Genomic DNA, 25,901 nt, shown 5'->3' on the forward strand with positions numbered 1-25,901 from the left:
TTAATACACTGATGATTAAGTTTTAATGTGAGGAAAAAAGTCACAAAAAAATTACAGCATTCTCTTTTAATATAAATGTTTAACAATGGCTGATAACTTAACTGAATTCTCCAGACGATATATGCTATAGGCTGTTTGCGATAGTTACTTATTTATTATAAGAGGGATTCAAAATGTATCGCCCATGGGATAAAAGTGGTGTAAGAAGATTTAAACTTTCAAAATACATATCAGGGATGTGATTGGCCAAAAGGCAAAAAAGCTGAACTTGCACGCGAGTAAATTTTAAATGTGTGCAATTATTTAATAATAAATTCCAGGCACTTTAAGATAATAAATAACTATGCGTTTACATAAAAATTTGTACTAATTTATTAATATATGAATGATTACATCAATATTTAACATTTAGTAAAAATCAAAATTACCAATTGATAAAATCAAGCTACAAATTATAATTTTCCTCAGTTCACAAAAAGGAGACAATTATTACTTGAGAAACTGCCTGGTTACAGAAATTAAAACTACTGAGAACATACATTAACAATCCCTTTCTTTTAATATATACCATTACGTGATTTATAACAAATATATCAGTGACATGGCTTTTTAAATTATTTAGAAAGGAAAATAAACTTTTACAATTAGAATCACTATGTTCATTTTATAATCTAGTTAGAGAAGATAATACCTTTTAACCAGAGTCCACTTATTATTTATTTCATTTACTTGTATAAAACAAGAATTGTCCTTACTTATACAATAAGTTTTCTTATGGAATTTCACATAATTTTAATTAGTTACTTTTATTCTGCTCAACATTCCAATGTTTTAGTGACATTTCAAAGACATATAAAGTTAAAAATAGTTTAGAAAGTTGTAAATAAGGATAATAAAAAGGCTGAGAAACTAATGAATCATCTTAGTTTCAATAACGAGCTACGTCTGATTTTGCTCTCTAAAAATCAAAATTAAGTTTTACCTTAGATAGCTGGACTCCGCCACCAACAGCAGATCCCAAAATTATGTAGCGGATCTTCAATGCATTTTTTAAGACACGGAAAACAATAGCAATATTTCTTTGACCATGAACGGTATAAGTTACACTTTTTAACAATTGATTATTTGCACTACTTCGAGCAAGTGTATTGTATTTATGATGAAATTCCTTCCAGCAAAGGGAACTGTGTTTTATAAATTTTCTTCCCGACATTATTTTGTTTTGATAAAAAAATTGAATACTTGTTGAAAAAATAAAATATTAATAAATAAAACGAATTTTAATAGTAAATTTTGTCATGTTTGAAAGTAAATACTAGCTAATTTAGTGTTGTAACAAGACTTGTTGTCCGTCGGCTCATATTTTTGGAAATTCCAAAACAAAATTTCATCATTTTCAATCAATATCAATTGATCAATAAGTTTCACCATTTCACTTCAAATGAACTTTATTTAACGATCACGTTGGCTCGATTGCAAATGTAAATTAGATCAAAGCGTAATTGTTATCTTCATGGATTGCGTATAAACAATATGCTTCAGAAGTTATAAAATGGGGCTGATCTAATACCATGGAAAAGAATATTTGATAATGTAATTATTTTACTTTATTGTTAAATATAAGCTGTAGAAAATTGGATAGTTGTGAAGTTTATTTTAAATATTCTCAATAACCTTCCATCAGTTGTTATATTGTTTACGTAGTGGTTATCATTCAAAATAAGCAAGAATTATCTTGAGAATGTATCTCTCTCAAAATAAAAACTCATTTTTTTTGGAAAAATTAGAGATAATTCATGAAAATCTTTGATATATCTTTGAAATATATTTCCACTATAAATATAAAAGAATCCGTCTTGAAATGTGTTATAATTGAAGTGTAATTTTTCAGTCATAGAAAGCTAACCTTTTCTATGCACAGAAAAGCATTTGAACTAATAATTGTAAAATTTGCTTTGATATTTGCTACACTTTAATAAATTATCATATGTAATATAGTCATCAAGTTAAATTTCAAGCTTGCAAACAAAAAATACTACCTTTGTTTCCTAAAAAATATTTTTACGTCTAAAAAAAAAAACGGCGATCAGTGTTTTCATCATAGAAAAAAAATGGGTGAGAATTTCTCACCCTTTCTCAAAAACAGGGTGAGATTTTAAAAAGTTAAGTGAGATTTCTAAAAACTAAAAAAACGCAAAAACTCTTGAAAAAAAATCATTTCTTTAATTATAATACATTTTTAACGTATTCTATTTTTTAAAGCATTGAATATTTTTGGTGCATCATCATAGAAGATTTTGCCTTTACAAGGTATTTGTCCATCTTACATTAATACATAAAAAATTTGAACGTCTTACATGAAGAAACCTAACCTACGGTAAACACGTGGTTGGTGAGAAATGTGTTCTGAAAGGGGTTCCGTGCTTATGTTCTGTTGTACGAAAAGGTTCTGAACAATGCTGGTAAATAGGGAAGCTAGATAACGGGGCAGATGTTGAAATAATGAAAGATCCAGGAAGAAAAGTTAAACGGATTTTATTCTAAATGGCGTAGTTCGAAGCTTTTTCCAAAATGTGAGAAATTCGCTAATTTTGAAATTGATTTATAGAATGCGCGAATTTCTCGCGGTAATCATTTTTTAATGCGTGAAAAGAGGAAAATATGCGAGATTCTCGTGTTCTCGCGCTGTAGTGAAAACACTGGTGATTTTTATAAAATTTTAATTAAAAATGCATAAATTAATGAAGCAAAGAAATTTCTTGATTATGTTTGATAAATGAATTCCTTTTTTAAATACTTTAACATGGATATTAAAGTTTGCATGTAAAGTATAACTTTTTAGATCTAAAGAGTTTTGGATAAAAGGTATTATTAAAACTTCTTCTTATACTTTGGTAAGATGATAGAATAATATTTTGACTACTTTTTTTTAAAAAAAATATTAATTAGAAGAACATGTTTATTAAATTTCTCACATATACTGTGGTTCAAACAATATATGATAATTTTAGATTGTGAAAAAGTGTGATGAGTTCTTTCCATTAGCTTATGTAGGATAATTTTATGGATGTATTTTTTGCTTTCTAGTTCTATGGTAGTTTGTTTGCATCCAACCATATTAGCTGAGCATTAGGTTAAAGACTTCACATATTGTAATTAAAAAATCGATAAAAATATTAATTTTAAAATTTCTAGATTGTAAAAAATACATTTTTGATAGATATTTTGTAATTGTAGTTCTTAAATGGTTCATTTTGATTTTGTATACATCAAATTTTTTTCTGATAATAAGCTTTCATTTTCCTGTAACTACCAAAATATTAGTAAACTTTGAGGCTATTCTCAAAATGATGTGTGCTTACATAAACATGGATACCTCATAACAGTGAAGCCTAATGAGATGATGTAAGAATCGTCTCTTATTATTTGTAAAATGTAAAACATTATTTAAAATGTTTAGAGTTTAATACTTACTTGATATGAAAATAATCTACGATCTGAAGTTTTTTTTTATTATTTCTGTAACTTTATTTTATTAAGTTCATGTAACTATTCATCGTTTTTCTGCAAAAAATGGTTGAATAAATTATACTTTGTTGTTAAATTTTTTCCCCCTGCTTTTATAAAGGTGTAGTTTCAAGCAATAATTATTGTAATATTCAGTAGATATCTGACTTATTTGCCTGTTACTTGATTGGTTTATGTTCTAAAAATATAAACCTTAAATAAGAGAAGTCTTTCTGAAAATACATGAGAAGATTTTCTTGAGATTCTAGAATATATTGTTTTAAGTTATATTTATTTTGTTGTTCAATTGTGTTAGTTTCACATTGTGAAAGATAATTTGCAGTTTTAGATATGACAAATGTGATATTTGTAACTATATGTTCTAGTAGAAGTTAACCTTTATATGAATTTCTTTAATAATGTTAGTATTCTTTCATGATATGCAAATTTATGATTACAAATTTTATGATTTACAAATTTAGATTTAAGCTGTATTGAGAAAAGTTGTCAGTTTTTCCAAAAATAATCAAAGCTTTGAAAAATCAATTAGGAAAAAAAAAACAAAAAAAAAAAACAGTGGATAGAAAGTATGATTTGTTGCATTTTACAGTTTTAAAACATATTGTCTAAAATTTGAAATCATAAAGTTTCAAAATTACTTTTAAAGTTTGTTAACAGTGGTGGTTTTAGCAATATTGTCTAATTTTTTTCCCTTATCAGACTCAAAATGTGGGCATAGATGCCTGCTAATTTTGTCCTTAAACTTCATTATTTTATTGTTGAAATTAGTCGTTATTTTTAATCTTTTATAATTTGTCCCTGTTAGTAGTGCCATCTGTTGGCTATCTTGGTAACTAATTTTGATACAGAAATCTATGAGTATTCCACATTTGAAAGTTATAAGAAAACTTATGAGAACTTTACTCTTGAAACTACTGGGCATTTATTACCTAACAGAGAATAAATTCTCTTTACTAAGCAGAATGTTTGTTTTTCCTTTCTTTTATTTTACTCTTTTCATTGTTAGTAATTTTTAAGATACCCAGTTCATTACAAACTTAATATAACCAATAACCAATTTAAGTCAAAATTAGTATGTTAATATTTTTTCTTTTAAATTATTAAATTGAAAAAAAAATTATGGAAAATAAAAATTTTAAACGTCTTCAAAGAAATATATATATTTTTTTATCCAATTTACAATTCTTGCTTTATTTTTCAGATTTTGTGTGGAGTGACTGGTATGGTTAACTTATATAATAATGCACACACTAACAACATCATGGGGAAGATTGCAGTTTTCTCGAAAACGAATCTTATATTTTATTTTGGGAATTATAGCTATTTTTATCATCGAGCGTTCAGGATTGATATTACATTTTCTTGAAGTTGATTACAACAAATTTTCTTACCCCTTAGACATCAACATGGAAGAAATGCTGGCAACCATAAGAAAAGGGGGAAAAGTTCCTTATCAACCAATCAATGAATATAATTTTCCATACAGAATCAGTAATGAAAAGAAATGCCTACAAGGTTTCTTAATGAAAAACCATGAAAAGGTTGTGATTTTATATGTAATCAAATCAGCTACGAACCACAAAAATAGGAGAGATGTTATTCGCAAAACATGGGGGTGGGAAAATCGCTTCTCTGATGTTCTTATCAAACGAATATTTGTCCTCGGTACAACAAATGATGTTGCACTGCAAGATGATATTGATGAAGAATATGCTAGAAATAAAGATATTGTTCAAGCTGAGTTTATTGATAGCTATTATAACAACACTATTAAAACCATGATGAGTTTTAAATGGGTTGTTCTAAATTGTCCCAAGGTTCAATTTGTCATGTTTGCAGATGATGATATGTACATATCCACGAAGAACTTGCTGAAATTTATTCGCAATCCATTTAATAGACGGGTTGGTTTTAGAAAACGTCGCGATGTAGAAAAAATTTTACTGAGTAATCGAAGTAGTTCTAAAGCTTCTGAAGCACCTGAATTATCTCAGCAAACTTCAGGGTCAAGTAACTTAATTTATAATTCTAGAAAGTTGTTTGAATATGATCCTGTGTTAAGTGCTTTTGATGGACGATTATTAGCTGGATATGTTTTCAATTCTTCACCGATGAGACATAAATCAAGCAAGTGGTATATGCCTCTCTCGGAGTACCCATATTCTAAATACCCTCCATATGTGACTGCTGGCGCTTATGTATTATCATATCCGGCCTTAGAAGATATGTATTATACAAGTATGTTTACAAAACATTTTCGCTTTGATGATGTCTATTTAGGCATAGTTGCAAAAAAGTGTGGAATTTCACCTTTGCATAATGATCATTTCTATTTCTGGAGGGAGCCTTATACCAAAGATTCTTATGTTAATGTCATCGCATCTCATGGATTTAGCGATCCAGAGGAGCTGCAGAAAGTATGGGATGAGCAGAGAAGTTCAGGCCATGCTTAGTTGTAAATTAGGAGTACACAACTTATGTCCCTTGAATTGTCAATGTGGAGCCAACTATCTTCTATCTCGAAATTATTTGTAAAATTCCACCTGACTAACATAATATATTTCATTTTTTTTTCACTTTTGGCTTTTTATTTTCTTATTTAAATAAATGTTGAAAAACAATATTATAACTACAAAATATAGAAGCGTCAAGAGTTAAATCTTTTAACATTTATATATATTTTTTTAAAGAAAATGTATTTCAAGACAAAATTGTTTCTAAGATTTAACAAATAAATTATGTAAATAATTAAAGACAGTGAAAAGTTATAAAATTAATTTTTCCACAAAGTAAGTTAAAAACCTGGAATGATTTAATTTTGTTGAAAAAGACAAAGTGTGCAAAACCTCATATGTTTTTATAATTTAAAAATAATACGCTTGTATAGATATGTGTACACTTTGTCTCTTAATTTTTAAAAAACAAATTAGTCTTGTTCTTACTACATAAAGCAGAATAATTCAGTTTAGATTTAGAATTGAATTTATTGTGGCATTCGGAAATCCGATATTTTTCATCCTGGGGTCCACTTCTAAAAAAAGTTGTATATTCCTATCTTATTTTGTTTTGCGTAATGCTTAAGACAAATTAACATTCTTACTATATTAAACAGCAAATAATTAAGATTTTATTAATTAGTATAAAAACTGCACCACTTCAGGAAAAGTTGTGTACTCCTAACATGCTTCAGTTCCTTTTTATGTAGTAATCTGTTTTGATCTGTTGATTTTAGCTTGTTAGTCTTATATAATATGAGGAAAAAAAAAGTAGGTGCTGCTTAGTCTTATGTGATATTTCTATATTTGATGTTTTTGCTAACTTATATGTAAATATAAATCTTATTAAGACTAAAAATAAAGATAACTATAAGTAACTATTTTGTTGCTGTTAAAGATATTTATAGTTAATTGTTGTTTTTATAAAGACTATCCTTTGTCAAAACTTTAAGGGAATTTTTCAGTACTTCTTTTTAGTTTTATGAAATCTTTCTCTAAATTGGTGTTTATTTTTAAGGTATTCTAAATTTACATTGCTAAAGCCTAGAAATTAGCTTAAAAAATTCTTTTGGTAGTTGTTATTGAGATATGTGATTATTTTTTATGATTAGACAACAGTCTTGTTGACTGGATTGTTAGACAAGTTTAAATGCATTCTATACAAATATGAAATTAATTAACAATTTTTTTAGCTAATCTTTTCATTACTTAGAGAAAAATCTTAAGTTATTTTTGCAAAAAGTCTTCATATGAACACAAGTTGATGTTATTATAAAGATGATGTTAACTTTTTCAAAGATGGAAAAAATGCAATTTTCAAGGACACTGTGTATTTAATAACTAAAGCAGTTTTGCAGTGGTGCTAAAATTTTTTTTAAATAAGTAGTGCAGTAAAAAAGGATTAAGAATGTTGTTTTAACAAGCATTTGCCATTAAATAAGTTTATAAAGTTAGTTCTAGACTCAATTTATCATTATTTTTCGTAAGTTATGAAATCATTACTTATTATAATTGTAAACTAGTATAAGCTAGAAAATTGGACAGGAAGAGGTATACATTTTTATAGTTTTTTTCTTAGTACTTTAAACAATAGACATCTTGGTAAAATTGAATTTTTTATTTGCGATAAACACTATTTACATTGACTTTACTTTTTTTAATGAATGAAGTGTGTTATTTTTGTTTCAACTTTAATTTTCTATAAATATTTATTTGTATATTATTTTATCACTCTTATCTACCATCTTGTTTGCAGAGGATCAAAATTGTAATGGCATGCTTTGGATCATCCTCAGGGATGTTTTCCAGACTGTCTCCAATAGCCCGTTGTGCAGCTCTAGTGCGACATAAATGAACTAAACTACAACACTCTCATCTAAATACATAAAAGCTGTTTATAAAATGCTAAATAGCCCTTTTAGTCAAGTTCTTTTATTTAATTTCTTTATCCTAGATGATTGAAATTCCCCCCTCCTCCATTTACAATTTCTCTTAACAGATCATTATCAAAGTTTTTAATAATAGTTGAATTTGTAGCATTACAGAATTTATTTTAATTCTAAACAGCAGAACTTCAGTAAACTACAGGATATTGTTCTTACATGTGTAAGATCAATTATAAAAATATCTGAGTTTTTCTAACTAATAATTAAACAATATTTTTTCCCTTTTTAAATAGCATAATAGTCAGATAATAGTAGTGTCAAAATGAAATAAATTTTAGTTTTTGCTTCTGTGTTGGCAAGAAAGATTTTCTAATGACTAATTGTCCAATCCTGATGATGAATATCTTTAAAGTTTAGTCTCACCTTTAAAGTCTGTGAATTTCACAAGATTTTTGTAAAATTCAATAACTATCTAATTGCTTCACAAAATTTTAATATCTGCTGAGCTTTAAGTATAAAATGATATAAAATATAGAAAAATGTAGATAATCTTAAACTGTTAAATTAAAATTTAGTCTCTTCAAAAAGTTATAATGAATATTCTTGTAAAGCATTTAGTATTTCATCTCACACCTTAGAAAATGTTTTAATAACTAGCACTTTTGAAATAGTCAATATCTTATCAACCAGTAGTTTATATATTATTCAAAAAATTAAAACTCATAATTAAGATTTTAAATTGTTATGACTTGAACAGTAGCAATATTGCACCAATTTTGATGAAATATTTTGAGTTTCTAACATTGCGTTGTGAATGATAAATTTATAAAATATTATATGATAAATTTATTGATTTACATTTAAGCAAAAACAAAAAAGAAGTTTTATCTTCATATTAGAAATATGCTTGACTGTATTATTTAATTTTAACAATTTTATTGTAATGAACTGTTTTATGTTGCTATTTAAGCTAAGTACAGTACAGAACCCGTTATCCGGAAATCAGAAAACCGGAAAACCAAAAAACCGGAACGAAATTCGATAAATTTTCCAACCATTTTTTAAAAAATAAATTTTTTTTCCTCATAAGAATTTAGTATTTTTCTTTCTTTTTCGAAAGATGTTTACCTTAGAATCATTTTGGAAATAATCATTAGTGTATTACTTCATCATTTTTTCTTCTTTTTTAGATTATTTCCAAAAAAAAATTTTTTTTTTAGTTGGGTTTAACAACAAAAAAACGGCTTTTTGTAGCGATTCAGAAAACCGGAAAAATCAGTTATCCGGAATAGCAATGGTCCCGATCGTTCCGGATAATCGGTTCCCTACTGTACAAATATTTATTAAGATGCCATAAACTCAAGTGTCTGTGCTTGTAAATAAATACATATATATTTACTCATTAATAAATTAAATAGATATCAACAATATTCTTTTCATTTTTCTATGACATTATCTAACATTAAGATTATTGCCTCGAATAAATATGCAAATTTTTCTGCTACATTTAACCCTTTAATTTTAACTTGTTTTGAGACATGATCTAGCTACTGCTTTAAACACAGCAATGCAATGTCTTAGTCACATTGCTGTTACTCAATAAAAAACTGCTTATAAGTAAATTTTTTCACAAATTTCAAGCTTTAGTAGTCTGTCATTTTTAACAAAAGCATAACAGGCATATGAGCTTTGTACAATACTAAAAATGAATCATGTAGGTTAAATGGCATAAGAACAAAAAAAGAATAGCTAAATTAAAAAAAGTAAAATATTTTTAATACATTTTATATGAATTAGGCAATTTATCATTTAAAGTTAACTCAAAGAAAATATTGAAGATAAAGTTTTCTTGGCTTCAATATTTTATTTTTGATTCAAAATAAATTTTACTATCATTTAACAGATTTCTCTTCTAAAAAGCAAGATAATTATTTTACTGAAATGTGCAAGGGTAAAGTTTTTGTTTTGCCTTGACAAAATAATCTAAATCTTTTATACAAAGTGGTAAAGGAAAACTAATGAGATTAAGTCTTAAGTATGCTCAGAATCACTTAAAATTTGATCATGTAAGTAGCTTCATTAATAATGTTATAAGCATTTCAGGATATTATTAAAACTATCAAAAACTGATAAAACTCATTAATTTTGATTAGATTATTTCCTTGTATCTGAAAGAACATTGACATATTAAAACATTGTACTGCACACATATTCTCCAATATTTAAAAATTGTAACAATAAGTGCAATAAATTTCAATGTGAATTAAAATTTGTATTTTTCATAGCCAAATTTCCCCCCCCCCCCAAAAAAAAACCCCACTCTTTAGGCACTATATACATTGACAAAATAGAAAATAATTATTAAAGAAAATAGAAATTAATTAAAGATTTTACATGATCATGATAAAATAACTAATTTCTGACTAAGAACTTTATTTTTAAAAATTATATTAGCCACCATAAAAACAATTTACACAAAATTTTAAATATATTCAATAATGAGTGGCTCATTTCTTTTCTTAAATTAATGATTACTTTAATTATGTAAAAATTTTTAATTCAAAATTATAATTAATCCATTATTAAAAAAGATTATAGAGAGTAATTTTAGATTTAAATAAGTTATTTATAAAAGCATATTTAACAAAATATTAACAAGATTAATATTAGTGATCATACTGAATTTATAAAGATAAGTAAAGAATTAAGCAAACAAAGAAAACTTTAATTCATATTACAAATCTAAAGTAGATAATGGCGCATAAACTTTTATTAAAATTTATTACTTAATTCAGTATTTCTTTAATGAAATGATTAAAAAAAATGTAAATAATTTTGAAATGTACAAAAAGTACGGAAATGGATAGTGGTTGAATGAATTGTGAAAACGTTGAATAGAAAAATGTGGAAACCACGATTTTGCATAATAAGTGACGAAAATTAGACATGGTAAAGGAAAATCTAGTTTTTGAAAATGGAAAAATAAGCAAGTTTAAGCACAGAATAAGTGAAATTCCTGTGACAATTCATTTCACAGACCAAGTCAAGTGTGCTGTAATACTACTTTCTCACCAAATGGTTACTAATTTTGGGTGGTCACAGTTGTTCAAAATAAGAGTTTAGCTAAAATTTAAAATATTTTCTGAATCTGCATAAAATTCTCTTGCAATATTCGTAGTGTTGATGTGATAAGATCCACTCAAAAGTTCCCTTGTAAAGAGGTATCAAGATAAGATTTTCATGAAAGTACTAAAGGTTTTAAAATGAAACTTGTATTAAAAAGTAAAATCAAGAAATTCAGATTAGAAATTTTTTATTCAATAAAAGCAAATATTTATATATATAAACTAATACATTAATAGGTTTTGAACTACAAAAATTTCAAAACGTTAAAAAATTGGAAAAAAAACAAGATTTTTCCAACACAAATTATCATTAAAAATTTAATGCAACAGTAAATCACAAGCACAATAACATTTAAGAATTGTGAAGTAGGAATAACAGTTTGTTTGGAAGCCCCAACAAAACATAACAGATAAAAAAATTATCACAAAAAGTAATACAGTTTGAATTGACTAGGGTGACTAAGTGCAGAAAATTTTATTTGAGAAGTGACCAAAATATTAACCTTTAAAATTTTTTGAATATAAACTTGCAACTTAAGGCATTTTTTATTATGTTTTCGATAAATGGAAGAAATAGCTGTTGAAAATTACTTAAACTAATTTTGCAACCTAAATCATTTAAATTTTTTTTATAACAATAAGAGTTGAAATTATTGAATTCTAGCTTCGTAAAACTTTAATAATCGACAAAATATTGAAATAAGTCTTAAGTTTTGCACTATAGCCACAACAATTAAAAAGGAACTAGTTTATTAAAGCAGCAATGAAAGATACATTATATGTATTAGAAATAAATATGTATAAAGAAATAAATATAAAGACACAAAAAATAATGAAAGTTTACAGTTCACATTCTCAAAAATAAGACATGGAAAATATAAAATAGGCTGAAATCAATAGATTTAAATTTAAAAACTAGCTAAAAACACTGGAAACCTTAAAATTGTGAATCCACCACAACTATACATTGAAACACGGGATTTCACACCACAAAAAAATAATTTCATTTTTAACTCAGAATTAAATTATTTAAAAACATTAACACCAAACACTTTTCTTACTACAAATTCATTTTTTGGGAGAAATCTTCAAAATTTATACAAATCAGAGAACTGAACTTTTAAAATTTAAATGATGAACCTATCAAAAAAACTAATCAAGATAAAATAAATATTCTTTTAGAACTTCGGTTAAAGACATTTTTAAGATTAACTTAAAGAATAAATACAAACTTCTCTAAAAATGGACAAATAGATACACTAATGATTAAATATGTAGTACAAGCTCATAAAGCAGTAGAGGTCACAGGGTTTATTCCGTGGACTAACAGTGTGGGAGGCAAATTGACAGTCAGGGCATCCAAGTGCTGAAGATAATTCAACTGCAGTTTTGATGACTGTGGTGGAGGTGGTAAATATATAAACAATACAGAAGTCTGAGAACTTTGCTGCCTAATCAGGGCATTTACACCAGAGATGTAACTCATATTGATTTGGTTCGACTCAGATTTGTCAAAGTTATCGAGCAGAGCTGTAACGTGATCCCACAAAATTATGCTGATATTTGCATTGACTCTTAACAGCCTTAACATGTTTTCCCACTGCTGTTGATGAAAGCTGGAGTTCTCAGAATGCGCACTAGTGCACATAAATACTCTAATGACTGCGGAAGACTTCCATCCAGATACCATATTCAAGATGCACGCCAGTTGCATTATGAACTGCCAGCAGTTATCAATGCAATGAATAGACCTTGGGTTAAAAAAATTAATAGGCCATAAATCAATATATTTTTTGTGACCTTTTCTGTTTAAAGCTTTTTTGTCTAGTTTGTGAAAATGCCTGGCGAGGCAAACATTTTTCTGTAAGCAGAAAATACCATCCCAAATAATCTGCACATATTCTTCCATAGATAGTGACCTATTGCCAGGTTGGTCTCTTAGCTCCAAAAATACCTGGTCTTTCAAAATTACTCTTTGGATGTCAATAAATGCGGATTCTCTTTCGAAAAAATCTTCAGGTTCAATGTCATCATAAAAACCAAGGAGGACAGTGTTTGGTTTCATTGCTCCAAGGCCAGAAATACGAGCCAGATGATGAAAACCTTCTCTTACAGTTGGGGATAAAGTAACTTCTACAAAAGCTTTAATCTGTAATAAAATAGAAGGCGTACAAAAATAAGGTAATTCTTTTTTAATTAGTCTCATATTTATTATAGAGAGATTCAGTTTCATAATACCTTTCATAACTATTTAATGGATTTTAGAGTCTTTAGAAACAAGCATTTTGTAAAATTTTAGGAAAATTTTCTTATAGCAATAAAATCTCAGCAAAACGAAGAATTAGAAATATTTATTGAAAGTACTTTTTCATTAGTATTTTATGTTTAACTATGTTCTTGTACTTTGAAGAATGCAAATACAACGATACCCCAAAATAAAATTGTTTATCAAGCTTGGGAACTACAGCTGGAAAAGCTATAGAAATTAAACAGCTACATATTTTTTCTCACAAATTTTCACTATTTTCTGAAAAGTTCAGTCATCATAAAAATATCATTTGAAAATATTAGTTTTGTAATTTTATATGAGTTATGTGTTTACTTTTACAACATTTCATTATATAGTAAATAACCCCGTTTACATTGTAAGATTTAACATGAACATAAAATAATTAGCTTCTGACTAAGAACTCTTTTTCTTGATTATATTAGAAACCATAACTATACACAATTTCAGATAGATACATTATTGAATGGCTCATTCTATTTTTTAAATTAATAGTTACTGAAATTAGGTTTTTGAAAAATTGTGGATTAAGTGAAGTAAGATTTTAAAAGAAATTTAATTATGAAGTACTAGAAATTTAGTTTACACAAAAAGAATATTTCATAGGAAATAAGTTTTTAGAAGAGATCAGTTTCTACATATATTTATATAAAAATGAATTTAAAACATCCCATAAAATTTTCATGCCTATATTGTTCCATTGCTTTTTCCTATACTTTGATAGGTTCTTTACTATATTCCTCTTTTCAGGGGAATTTAAGGAGTTTGCTCAGAACATCTACACACCTCTGCATGCCAATATGTCACAAACATACCTTTAAAAAAAAATGGTACAAACCTTTAATTTATCAAGTAAAGTAAGCCACAAAGGATACTCTTCAGCAACAGGGTCCGAAAGCTCATTTTCTCCAATTCGTCCCAGTTTAACATGCCCAATAACATACAAGCCACTCTTTTTCAGATCGTTGGCGAATCTTATTAAAGGGAGACAGGATCGAGGATTAGCAACCAAAAGGAGAAATTGAGGCCGCCAAAACTTGACATGATCCTTTCTGCTATCCAGTAGGAGTAAGTACTTGCGGACCTAAAAAAATTGAATTTAAAAAATTAGAATGAGAAAAGAAATTTTCCAAAATGACAGATAAAATTAATGTTAAGAATGTGGTTTCCTATAGTCTCCTGCCCCACGGTTTCAAAAAATATAGTCTTTAACATGTTAAAACCTAATAAACCGATCTAAATTTTAGAGCCAGGTTATTAACTCCTATTCTTACGAAAACAAACTTTAAAATTTTCATAGATTGGCCATACGCGTCGGGATAGACTGGTTGGTAGGACGCTGGGCTCTCATTCGGGAAAATAGGAGTTTGAATCAAGTTGGCCGAATACTCTCCGTGTAGTAAATGGAGACTGGTGCACCTTAAAACTGTTTGGTTACAAAGTCTTCCATGTTCCCATAACAAATTACACTTCTGGGGGTTCTGGATTGTAGATTTGATTGTTCTCTTGTTCAGGTCAAAAGTACTATCTGGTGAGGAATGAGTGAATGGGTCCCATCTATAAACAGGTGTAACACATGGGTGTGGCAGAAGTCTAATTCAAGTCACTGGAAAACAACAATCACACCCCAAGTACCGTAATGGCCTATGACAACAAATTGCCATATACATTAAAAAAAATCCAAACCTTACCCTGACTGATTTTATCGAATTTTCCCTATTTTTGTTACACAGGACATAAGTTTCATATTTAGTATATCTTTTTGTCGTAATCTTATACTTAACATTTATTACAAAAATTAAACAAATGCTTTTGGATTAATATTTAACCTTCAAACTGAATTTTTCTCTGGATGTTAAGGTATTTCATTAAATTTCCAAACTTTTTGAATTCTAACTTCTGATTTCTTTACACTTCATTTTAAATAAAATGAAAAGCTTTAAAAAATTGAAAGGAGAGAAAATAAATAAAAGCAAAAATTAAGGACTTTTTCCTAAAAATTAAGCACCATAAAAATAGTATAATTGTTTATCATCGAATATAATGCCAGTGACAGTACCAATTATTTACCTTTCCTAAAAAATATCAATAAATTAAAAAAAAAATTCATTATAGTTTAAGTACTGATATAATTGTAATAAGTATCAGGATTCGCCAAAGCAGGACCAGTCAATTTTTGCAAACCAGGGTTGGGTTTTTTAAAAATTTTCAGATTTTTAAATGTTAACATCTATGAAACTAATCCATATTCCATTTTTAATGATTTCATTGAAATTAAATAGCAAAATTAAGATTTGCAAATTTTTTCATTCATTAAAAAAAAAAAAAAGTAATAAATAAATTTGGGAAAAAATTTAAAATTATTAAAACATGTTTTAATATTTTGCTGCAAGACATGCATCACATATTCAGTAGTGGTCTAATCACGCTAAATATTCAGTTACGCCAAAAAGAAAAAGCAAAAAGTTTTGTCTCTAAAGTGGTGTATCCTCAATGCATGGTCTCATTCTAGGTGATAAAAAAAAAAGACCTTTTCTAAAAATATTTTAGAAGACTGACAAAATCGTTCCTATCAAGTATAGCGATACTGAAAAATTAAGGACTCTAAAAACTTTGTACCAAAATTAAGTGCTTTTAAGTGCCCTTATTTTGAAAAATAAAAATTAAGCAGTTTTTAAGGACTGTGGGAACCTTGTATTTATATAAAATAAGGAATTTGCTTAACATTTATACACAGCTGTCCTGAACTAGAAGGCAGTATCTTTTACTGTTTTTTTTTGCTTTTCTCAATCTTTTCTTTTTTAAGTTTCTAATATAACATTACTACAGCACATTAATATATCAATAATGTGCTTTGATTTAACAAACATTTGTAAAGATACTGGAACATACTGACAGTATAAAGGTTAAAGTAAAATTTCTTTAAGTATGTGCTCAAAGGTAGCCAGACAATGTTTTTCAAAATTCTGTCTTCGAGAAAAGATGTAAAAAGCATTTAAAAAGGAGAATTTAATAAAAATTAAACCTAAATCAAATCTCTTTAAAACAAATTAATTCTGGGATAAAGATAGAACTTAAATCTTCTAATTTAGCTATATGAAACTTAGCATTTAGCACAGCAAACAGTATTTTCTCAGGGTTAAAAAGTTCACTCAAAATATTTACAAATTATTTCATATTATTCTTCCGTAAATGGATAAACTTTTAATACATAGCTGTAAACTTACTTTATGTGTGCACCAAAAGGTACTACTTATTTTAAAAAACACCTAGTTTCAAAGTTTACCAAAATATATTTTGACAGCATCATTTAAATAGATTCCTCATTTAACATTTCACTTACTAAATATAACATAAATACAAAACTAAATTGCATAAATTAAAATTTGACTCTTTACCTGCTGTAATATATTTTTCTTATAAAAAAAGGAGTAAGATAATTAAATATTTTAGACAATGCTTGTCAAAATTTAAGTGGACTTTCTTTTTTACCATACGAAATTGACAGCAATTATTTTTTTTCAAGACCATATAATTACCAGTTTAGAAAATAACTTAACTAAATAGAATTAGTGTAATATAAAAATTTAAAGATTGTTATAAATTTAAATCTTATTTTCTCAACAATTTTAATGTAATTTAAATTATATACAATGTCCATAAATAATACATCGTGAATAAGAATTAATATAAGAGTCACCTGGTGAAATATCAAAGCTTGGCTAATAGATCCCCATCGGACAGGCAATGATCTCAAATGAAGAATTATAACTAGCAGCAAGCACATTATTATGGAGATAGCAGCATAAAGGGGACTTATTACAAACATCATGGAAATGCAGCCGAGAATACCAATCATTGCAGTGTGCCAAGAAAAGTATTTAAATGAAGGCCTATTTAAAAAAAAAAAAAATGAATAGTCAAAAACTTGAAACATAATTTATTTTAACAAGAGAAGGCATCATTACTCATTGAATTTAAAGTTTTATTTATAAATAGAAATGTGATCAAAATATTAAGGCAAAATAGAAATTTCTAGGACTAAAAAGATATGCGAGAAACTACTTCGATTGCTAATGACTGACAAAATTCAGAATAACTTTTGGAAAACATTTCTCCCTGTGAATTTTTTTTATTTATTAAAGTTTAGAAAAATTTGATTTACATTACAGTGCATTCATTAAAGAAAAGGTATATTCAGATTCATGTCAAACTAGAGAGAACAGATATGATAAAGGAAAAGGGTCTTTAACCATTTAGCTAAATAGGATGCTTATAGACAAAGAGGTTTTAATTTTTATCACATTATAACTCTTCACACTGAATGAACAACTTTAAGATCATGCTTTAGGCACATTTTTGAGAGGAAGAATTATGGATAAGAAAGCTTACCCAGGGTGCATAGCCAGGATTTTTCAACAAAATATAAGCAACTTTTAACTTTTAAGTGCTTTTTAAGCACTCAAATATTTTAATCCCTTTCCAAGTATTAAAAAAAAAAAAAAAAAAAAAAAAAAAAAAAAAAAAAAAAAAANAAAAAAAAAAAAAAAAAAAGGAAAAATAAGGATCTGTGCAGTAATAAAAATATTTTTCTATCATTTAAAGTTATTAATTTATAAAACATAAAAATCAATAAAATTCAAAAACTATACAAAATCATGATAAAATAACTAGTTTTTGATAAATATTGCAGAGAATTGTGGAAAATCGCGCATTTCTGCAATTTAGAATGACAAGCAACACTGCAAAGTAAAAAAAAAAAAAATTTTTTTTTTAAAAGACAGATTAAGTACTTTTACAAACCCTGAAAAATTTTTTTTTTAAGGGATTTTAGAAACTCTACGCATCCTGTAGCCAGCTAAATTTTGAATGCATAACAAAAATGGAAAAATATTAGCAGGCTAAAAATTTCTATCAACCTAAATAAACAACTTTAAGCTTAATAAATTTTTTTTAATTTTTACAGAGTGAAAATTTCAGGAATGTTTTAGAGTTATTTTCAAATGTCTAAGTAAAAAAGTCACTAAAAGATCACCTGAAATTAGGAGCAGACGCTACTTCAAGGCCTAAACAAGCTAAATTAGTAGAGAAATAGGACAGCAAAAAGAATACAGATGTTATCTGGGCAATGGTATTCAATGATCCAATCAGAAGAATCAACTGAAAGCAAAAATTTAAAGTCAATAATTTTCAAAAGCATTTTAAAATAATCAAATTTTAAATAAGTATTAGATGGAATAAATTCCATATAAAAGTATTATAAAATTACCTGAACTAAAAACCAAGCTATAATTACAGCTCCAATAGGATTGTTTCCATGTGTCAATTTCACTACTGGTATCAAAAGAGGCCCTAAAAATAAAGTTTAATTTTAAAGAAAATGAATATATTTTAAACATACATTTAAAATAAAATTTTTTTTAATAATCCAATTAAGTTAAAAAGCTTTATGTCTGAAAAACATGTTTTTAACATATTTCAAGTCATTAAAATGTGATTAAATATTGATTAAAATATAATCTAATAGAAAACAGGACAACTTAAAAGAGTTAAACTATAAGCCAAATGAAGCACTTAAAAAAAGGTTCAACTAAAAAGGACAAGTAAAGCTTTTTTTAAGCCACTAAAGATTTTATTCTTGTCTCCTTTGTAAGAATTTAATTGCATATTTCTATAGGTTTCAGCCATTAACACACATAATTAAAAATAAATAAAATTTATTAATTGAATAAGCAATGAATATTGTTAGATTGATTGTATAGAATACCAAATTACTAAATTTATCTTTTAGTACAGAAATATTAAAAAATTCATTAGATAAGAACTTATGTTCAAAACAAAATTAGACAAATAAACAGATAAGACTTAATATTACCAAATATTTCATCTTTGGCCAATGCTTCCAAGACTCTGGATGAACCAATGAGATTACTCAAAGCTGCTGATAAAGTAGCACAAAACAGACCAACTGACACAAGAGGAGGATAAAGATTTATATACTGCATATAGAGATAATTATTCTTTAACAGAAGGCTAGAAAAGAAAATTAGGAAAAAATTTACAAAATAATTCTTAGTTTAAGTAAACACAAACATCTGCTAGCTAGTTATACAAAAATATATAAAATTTAAAACTTAGTTAATATTTTATTTAATTTTCTTCAACAAAAATTTATGATATATTATTCTCAGTAACAATGGGAATCAGTTTGATTAAAAGATTATTATGTTTGGTAACCCTATACATTAATTTTATCAAAATAGGAAAATGTAAACATTACACAACAGTATATCTAAACCAGTGAAAAAAGCAGTATAGCCACTTCTGGCTCATGCTGCCAATAAACTTCAATCAAGCAGCAAATAAAAAATTTTTTAGAAAAATATATTACTTTGAAGCAAAGTGCCATTTTAAAGATGAACAAAGGCAGATATTAAATTTTGAGTTGATTTTCAGCATTGTAAATTTGTTAAATAAATTTAAAAGTATGCTATTACAATTGCATCAAAAATTTTACAACAAGGTGAAAGTTTTTTCTTTTTATTTAGAAAAAATCTAAAACGCAGAGTTAATGGTATCATTCCAAAGATAGACATTGATAGAAACTAATCGCACTATTCTCCAATGCAAAATTTTTAACTGCACATTATCATTAAGATTTCGGTCAGATTGGAAGAAAAAAAAGTCCAGTAAAATTTACCATAACATTATTTATTAAACTACTTATACATTTATTAAAACAAGTTTAATAAATTTATAATACAAAAAAATTGGTTCAATTCCGTTCTAAAATTTCTAATCTATATAAACTAGTGATACCAGTTTGCTCAAAATTTTTTATGCCAGTTAATATACAAAGTAATAAACAGATACATATTTAAAAAGAGTGATAAGAAAATTTAAAAAAAAAAAAAAAAAACCAAAANAAAAAAAAAAAAAAAAAAAAAAGAGGAATCTATTTTAATAAAATTTTCAAAACATAAATTTTAAAACATTAAAACTGTTGCTCAAAGATTTTAGACAATGTTTTTCAAATTGAATAGATTAGTCCAAAATTCCTCCCTTCTCAATTACTCAACATTCCAGGATGATATATATACAACAATTTTACTTTTCTTTAACTAAATACTTACCTTGAACAAGATGCGGCAGTAAGGAAGAATAATAAAGTGTATGTAACAAATGTGAAAGACATAGCAGTGAGAGTTCCTTTAGGGATAGCTCTGCCAGGATCTTTCAAGTCTCCTGAAATTTAAATAGAGTACATATTTTAAATGGTTTAATATATGTATATAAATTTATATTCTTTAGTATTAACTTCCATCACTACTACTATTTCACTATAAAGACATATATATATAAAATCCAACTGTCTAATCCACAGATTCTTAATTTTAATACCAATTAGAACCGTGGCTTGTAGTCCAGTATAGCAACCGAAATTCAGTTATATATTAATTTGATTCAAGAAAAATCCCTTCAAAATAAGTCAAACATTTGTTTCTAAAACAATTGTGTCAATTAATCTATTAACGTAATAATTTGACTCTGCAAAAGTAACAAAAATTTAAAATAATTTCTATTTTTAGAGTTAATGCTTTGAACATCTACATGGTCATATTTTAGTTTGCAGGAATATCTAGAAATAATTTATGTACTTAACCTAGATAAATTAGTAAATCTACATGGATATCAGCAAAGGATAACTCTTCAGAGAAAAGATTTGTTAATATCCAGGCCTACACAAAAAACTTGCAATAAAACAAATTTCAATTATAACTTTGGATAGTCTGATTTAGAAACACCCATTTCTTGCCAATAGCGATTGTTTAATTTCAGTGAAAGAAAAAAATTGTATGCAAAATGGAATTAACAGAATGCCTACAATTTTGATTGTATACTTTAATAAAATTTGCAAATATTTATATACAGTAGGGAACCGATTATCCGGAACGATCAGGACTATCGCTATTCCGGATAACCGATTTTTCCGGTTTTCGGAATCGCTACAAAAAGCCGTTTTTTTTTTATTATTAAACCCAACTAAAAAAATTTTTTTTTTGGAAATAATCTTAAAAAGAAAAAACGATGGAGTAATACACTAATGATTATTTCCAAAATGATGGTAAGGTAAACATCTTTCAAAAAAGAAAGAAAAATCCTAAAATCTTATGAGGAAAATTTTTTTTTTTTATAAAAAAATGGTGGGAACATTTATCGAATTTCGTTCCGGTTTTTTGGTTTTCAGATTTCCGGATAACGGGTTCTGTACTGTACATAGATTTTTCAATTTATAACAAATTTAGAAATAGATTTGCTTGTACTACTATTTAAAAAGAAATTTAATAATTTAAATGAGAAGTACAGAAAGAAATATAATTTGTGTAAAATTAAGGATCATAAGAATTAATTCTGCAGAATACCACAACTTACATTCTTTCAGCAATGTTAGTTTAAGTAAATATCAATTCCAATTACACCATATTTTATTTATTTAGGTAATGAGGTTGTCAAGCAGAAATTTTTTTTAAAAAACAGCAAAACACATGAAATTATTAAAAACAAGCATTTCAAACTTAAGAAGCTATCAGCAATAACATTTCTATTAAATGTATAAAATTGCTTTAGACTTATTACCAGACATATTGGCCCCTGCCATGATTCCAGTTACACCACTAAACATAACTGCAAAAACAGTCGCAAAAGTAGTCATTTTGCTGGTTGTATAGTCCTCTCCATAATTTGCTGAAAACAAGATGGATAGAAAATGGATTATTTATTATACATTAGAAAAATTCTTAATCATTAAATAAAATTTAGAAAACAAAATGTAGTTATAAAAAAAAGTTTCATAAAATGCAATAAAATTGGTTTTGTTGCATCAAAGTAATCAATGCAAAAATCTTAAAAAAAATTATAATTTATTAAATAAATAAGAACATACATATTTGTAATTTTGAACAAAAGCTATAGCTGAAGAAAAGCTTATGGCTCTAATTTGGATTTAGCTCACTAAAGTTCATACATAGCAAACAACTTAGCTATGGGGAATATCCAAACTTGAACCCGTAACATCAATGCATGCCCCAGCTAATAAATTCAAACTACACCACTTAACTATTCTGAGCTACCCTGCAACGTTAAATATACAGACATCTAAAATCTACCCTCAGTGGGAACTACATTAGCTGGTCATGAATTGCTTTACTCCTGTGCTAATGTAGGGTGAAAACAGTAAACATACAAAAGATATATTTTACAGAAATAGTGATGCACATTGAGGAAGGTAACCATTAATAAATAATTTACACAAAAAGTGGAAAATTCAAAACCCAGTTTCATAAGACTACTAAGTGGTTTCTAAATGCTGTTGTAAGTTTTTCAGACTTTGCAGGCCTTATTTTGGAACAATGTTTAGCCTCAGAACTACATATTTGATGTGCTTTATAAATTGCCATGGAGCATAGTTAACTATTAAATGAAACAGCTCTTTGGCTCATAATATTCACAAACGGTTATAATTCTTCAGATATTATTAAACGAAAGAGACATAAATCGAAAAGAAATATTCATGCCAAGTATAGATACTTTTTCAATGCCATTAACCATACATAAGCAGCCAAAAGTGAAGCAACCTAAAATATTGTGTCACAACTGAGACATCATCTTTATCAAATGTCTTAGTGAACTTTTTCATAGGTCATGGAGTATCTATCTGGGTCCATACAGTTTGCTAGGATTTAGGAGTAAGGGAAGCAGTATAGAACTACAAAGACAGATTTTTCTTATTTTAAGTCTTTTTTAATGTTAGCTATTTTAATTAATGTTGAACAATAAAGATAAAGCGTATTTGGATTCTATTTTTTTGTTCTAATTTTTATTTTATCAATAGTATAAAATTCAATGTCAATCTTGTCAACAAGACAATGTTGAACAAGAGCCAACACTCAACACTAAATAAAATTCTAATGAAATTTTTTTTTAATTCTTAGAATTCTAAATACTTATATAAATGATTGACAATTAAATTTTGTTAATAGTTATTTATTCTTCAATGTATTGATTAATATTAAAACAATTTTATTACAAATTTTTTTACTTTTAGTCAAGTTTTTGAATATATTCAGATTAGGTCTAAAAATATCGGTAGATGTTAGCTTAAATATGCATGAAAGAAAAGCTCATTGAACTATGTTCCAACTAAAATTCATTTTTTAAAAATATATCCACTGTCTTGAGAAACTATTTTAGTTCACTAGGACAGTTTAGATTGTAATTTTTTTTTAATATTCATACTGTTATTCTACTAAACATGTGTTTTTTGCTTTTATTCTAGTGTATCGCTTTAAAAGAATTTTGAAATTTTAATAAAATAAAGCCAAATATAGAACTTAAAGATATTAAATCATGTCCATTCCAAGAACATTTAATAAAGCAGTAGATTTTAAAAGCCAGAATGTTTGAACTCAAGAAAATATTTTTTCCCCAAGTTAAAATTTTATAATACACTTTAAGCTAAAGTGATTATAAAACTTTAATCTTACTAAATCTACGCTTGGTAGTTTAATTAAACATTAGATAAAATTTCTTTAAATTAGAGGGATTTTAAAACATTAGCACACTTGTTTGGTTAGCAAAATTAAAATTTTTGAATTATCCACACCTGTAAATTTGTTCATAAACACCTAATGAATTTTATTACTTAAAAAAAAAAAAAAAAAAAAAAAAAAAAAAAAAAAAAAAAAAAAAAAAAAAAAAAAAAAAAAAGGAGCGTTCCTAAAATATGGTTTTCGAATTTTAGAAAAAAAAAATTAATCAGAGAAGAAAAAACAGTTCAATAATTTTAAAAATATTCCCTATTAAAATTTTATTTCATAAAACTGTAATTTTTTAAAAGGATAGTTTTAGCATGTTCTGATATGGACACAATCCAGTTCTCGCAGACTTGATTTAAAAAAAAAAAAAAAAAAGGCAGATTTTATAATCAATTTTACTGGCGGTGGTCACTCAAAATTTTGTTCATTGCACACAAAATACTACTGCATCCTCAAAATAGTTTTCTAAAATAGGCAAAACAATTTCATAAATTCTTTATTCTTGTTTAATCTAAAAAGCTTAGAATTTGTATTGTATAATTGAAGGTACACTGACTATTAAAACTAATGTTATTAGATCATACTAATTAAAAGTTGGCAATCTACAAAATGGATCTTACCCCAGATATTATTTGTGAAAGTATGCCAGCTGAATCCTGTATATTCTGCTACACTTACATTTACTACATGATTTTCAGCAGGAAGAGAAACAAAGAATGGAGTGACAGCCATAAAACTTATCACAACAGATGCAGTACTTGTAAGAACAATTATGAATATAATAACTGAAGTACGAGCAAACATTGATGCTCCAACGAGACATACAATACAATTGAAGAAATTCAAAACAGATCCAAAGAGGAAATTGTACCAGGGCCCTCCTGGTAAAATAGATTCCAAGCTCCCTAAAATTTAAAAATAAAACATTAAAATTATGGCAATTTCAACAAAATATTAAATATCAAGTATTTATATTTCTCTAAATTTAGAAAGAAAAATGAAACAAATTTAATTTATTACATTAAAGTAGAGAAATATTTAATTGCTACAATATTTAGAAGAAAAAAAACTGCACCTTACTGTTACTTAATGTAGTCAAAGAGCATTAAGCACAACTGAATGATTTTAATTAAAGTTTTAGATGTGCACTATAAAAATAAAATGAACAATACAGATTCAACTTACTAGACACAGATAAACTTTATATTAATTTGACACTAGTGTTCACAGTTTAAAATCTACTCTTAATTTAGATTTCCTTGCAAATATAGCCTACTTCTTAGATCGATTGAATTTAATATTGGCAACAAAAATTTAAAAAAAGTCTAACACAAAGTGGTGGCATCCCCTCTGCAGAGGATCAAAATTGTGATGGCATGTCTTCGGATCAGCCTCAGGGATGTTTCCCAGACAGTCGCCAATAGCCCATTGTGCAGCTCTAGTGCGACATAAATGAACTACACCAAATGGTGCATTAGGGTGTCCAACAGTTGTGGAACTAGCATATACATAAAGAAGGAAACCCAGAAGGAGAAAATGTCAAGGTATTTTGCATGAATTGTTATATTGCTGCAAGCTGCAAATCAGTCCACAATGGTTTTAAGACAACTATAATTTAAGAGAAATATTTACTTAAACTTTAAAATATACGAAATAGTAAATTTTTTTTTTTAAAAAGGAAAATCTATCACACACTCCTAAAAATAGTAAAGATTAAAGATTACATAGAAACAAATTAGTTCATTGGAAAATTAGAATCTCACCAGATGGTCCAAAACTGTCAACTAATCCTTCCACACATCCAGTTATATACAAAGCACTGGAAAATATGTTTGCTAAGAAGAACAAAGTTCCAATGCTGCCACCAAATTCAGGCCCTAAAGCTCTACTGATCATGACTAATATACGTTAAGGATTAAAACACAATCAGTTATGTTTATAAAAATTTATGTACCGATGAAAATTAATATATAACATTGTGCGAA

General features: G+C 26.9%; 3 protein-coding genes across 4 annotated transcripts in view; 1 reads left to right on the forward strand and 2 right to left on the reverse strand.

Moving 5' to 3' along the window:
• Window positions 1-1,419, reverse strand: part of LOC107439834 (Opa1 mitochondrial dynamin like GTPase) — a 40,335-nt gene extending 38,916 nt beyond the window's left edge. The window contains exon 1 of one of the 2 annotated variants that reach the window (XM_016052552.2): window positions 983-1,419. In XM_016052552.2, coding sequence (XP_015908038.1) covers window positions 983-1,213 — 231 coding nt within the window. In that variant the 5' untranslated portion in view covers window positions 1,214-1,419. The remainder of the gene's footprint in view (window positions 1-982) is intronic. The other variant, XM_016052551.2, reaches the window with a different exon arrangement.
• Window positions 1,179-8,172, forward strand: LOC107439835 (beta-1,3-galactosyltransferase brn). The gene is made up of 2 exons (XM_016052554.3): window positions 1,179-1,593; window positions 4,730-8,172. Exon 2 carries the CDS (start codon window positions 4,770-4,772, stop codon window positions 5,979-5,981), a length of 1,212 nt encoding a protein of 403 aa, XP_015908040.1. The 5' UTR covers window positions 1,179-1,593; window positions 4,730-4,769; the 3' UTR covers window positions 5,982-8,172.
• Window positions 8,173-11,205: 3,033 nt separating this feature from the next.
• Window positions 11,206-25,814, reverse strand: LOC107439837 (solute carrier family 12 member 9; the record flags this gene model as incomplete). Its single annotated transcript, XM_043050010.2, is given in 10 exon segments — window positions 11,206-13,183; window positions 14,160-14,405; window positions 17,022-17,214; window positions 18,357-18,481; window positions 18,591-18,673; window positions 19,197-19,354; window positions 20,455-20,566; window positions 21,959-22,066; window positions 24,537-24,821; window positions 25,680-25,814. Coding segments are annotated over 10 exon segments (2,309 nt in total), but the record flags the coding sequence as incomplete, so codon positions are not given.
• Window positions 25,815-25,901: the final 87 nt, after the last annotated feature.

This window comes from Parasteatoda tepidariorum, chromosome 10, assembly GCF_043381705.1.
Source record: "Parasteatoda tepidariorum isolate YZ-2023 chromosome 10, CAS_Ptep_4.0, whole genome shotgun sequence".
In the NCBI taxonomy this organism is placed as follows: domain Eukaryota; kingdom Metazoa; phylum Arthropoda; class Arachnida; order Araneae; family Theridiidae; genus Parasteatoda; species Parasteatoda tepidariorum.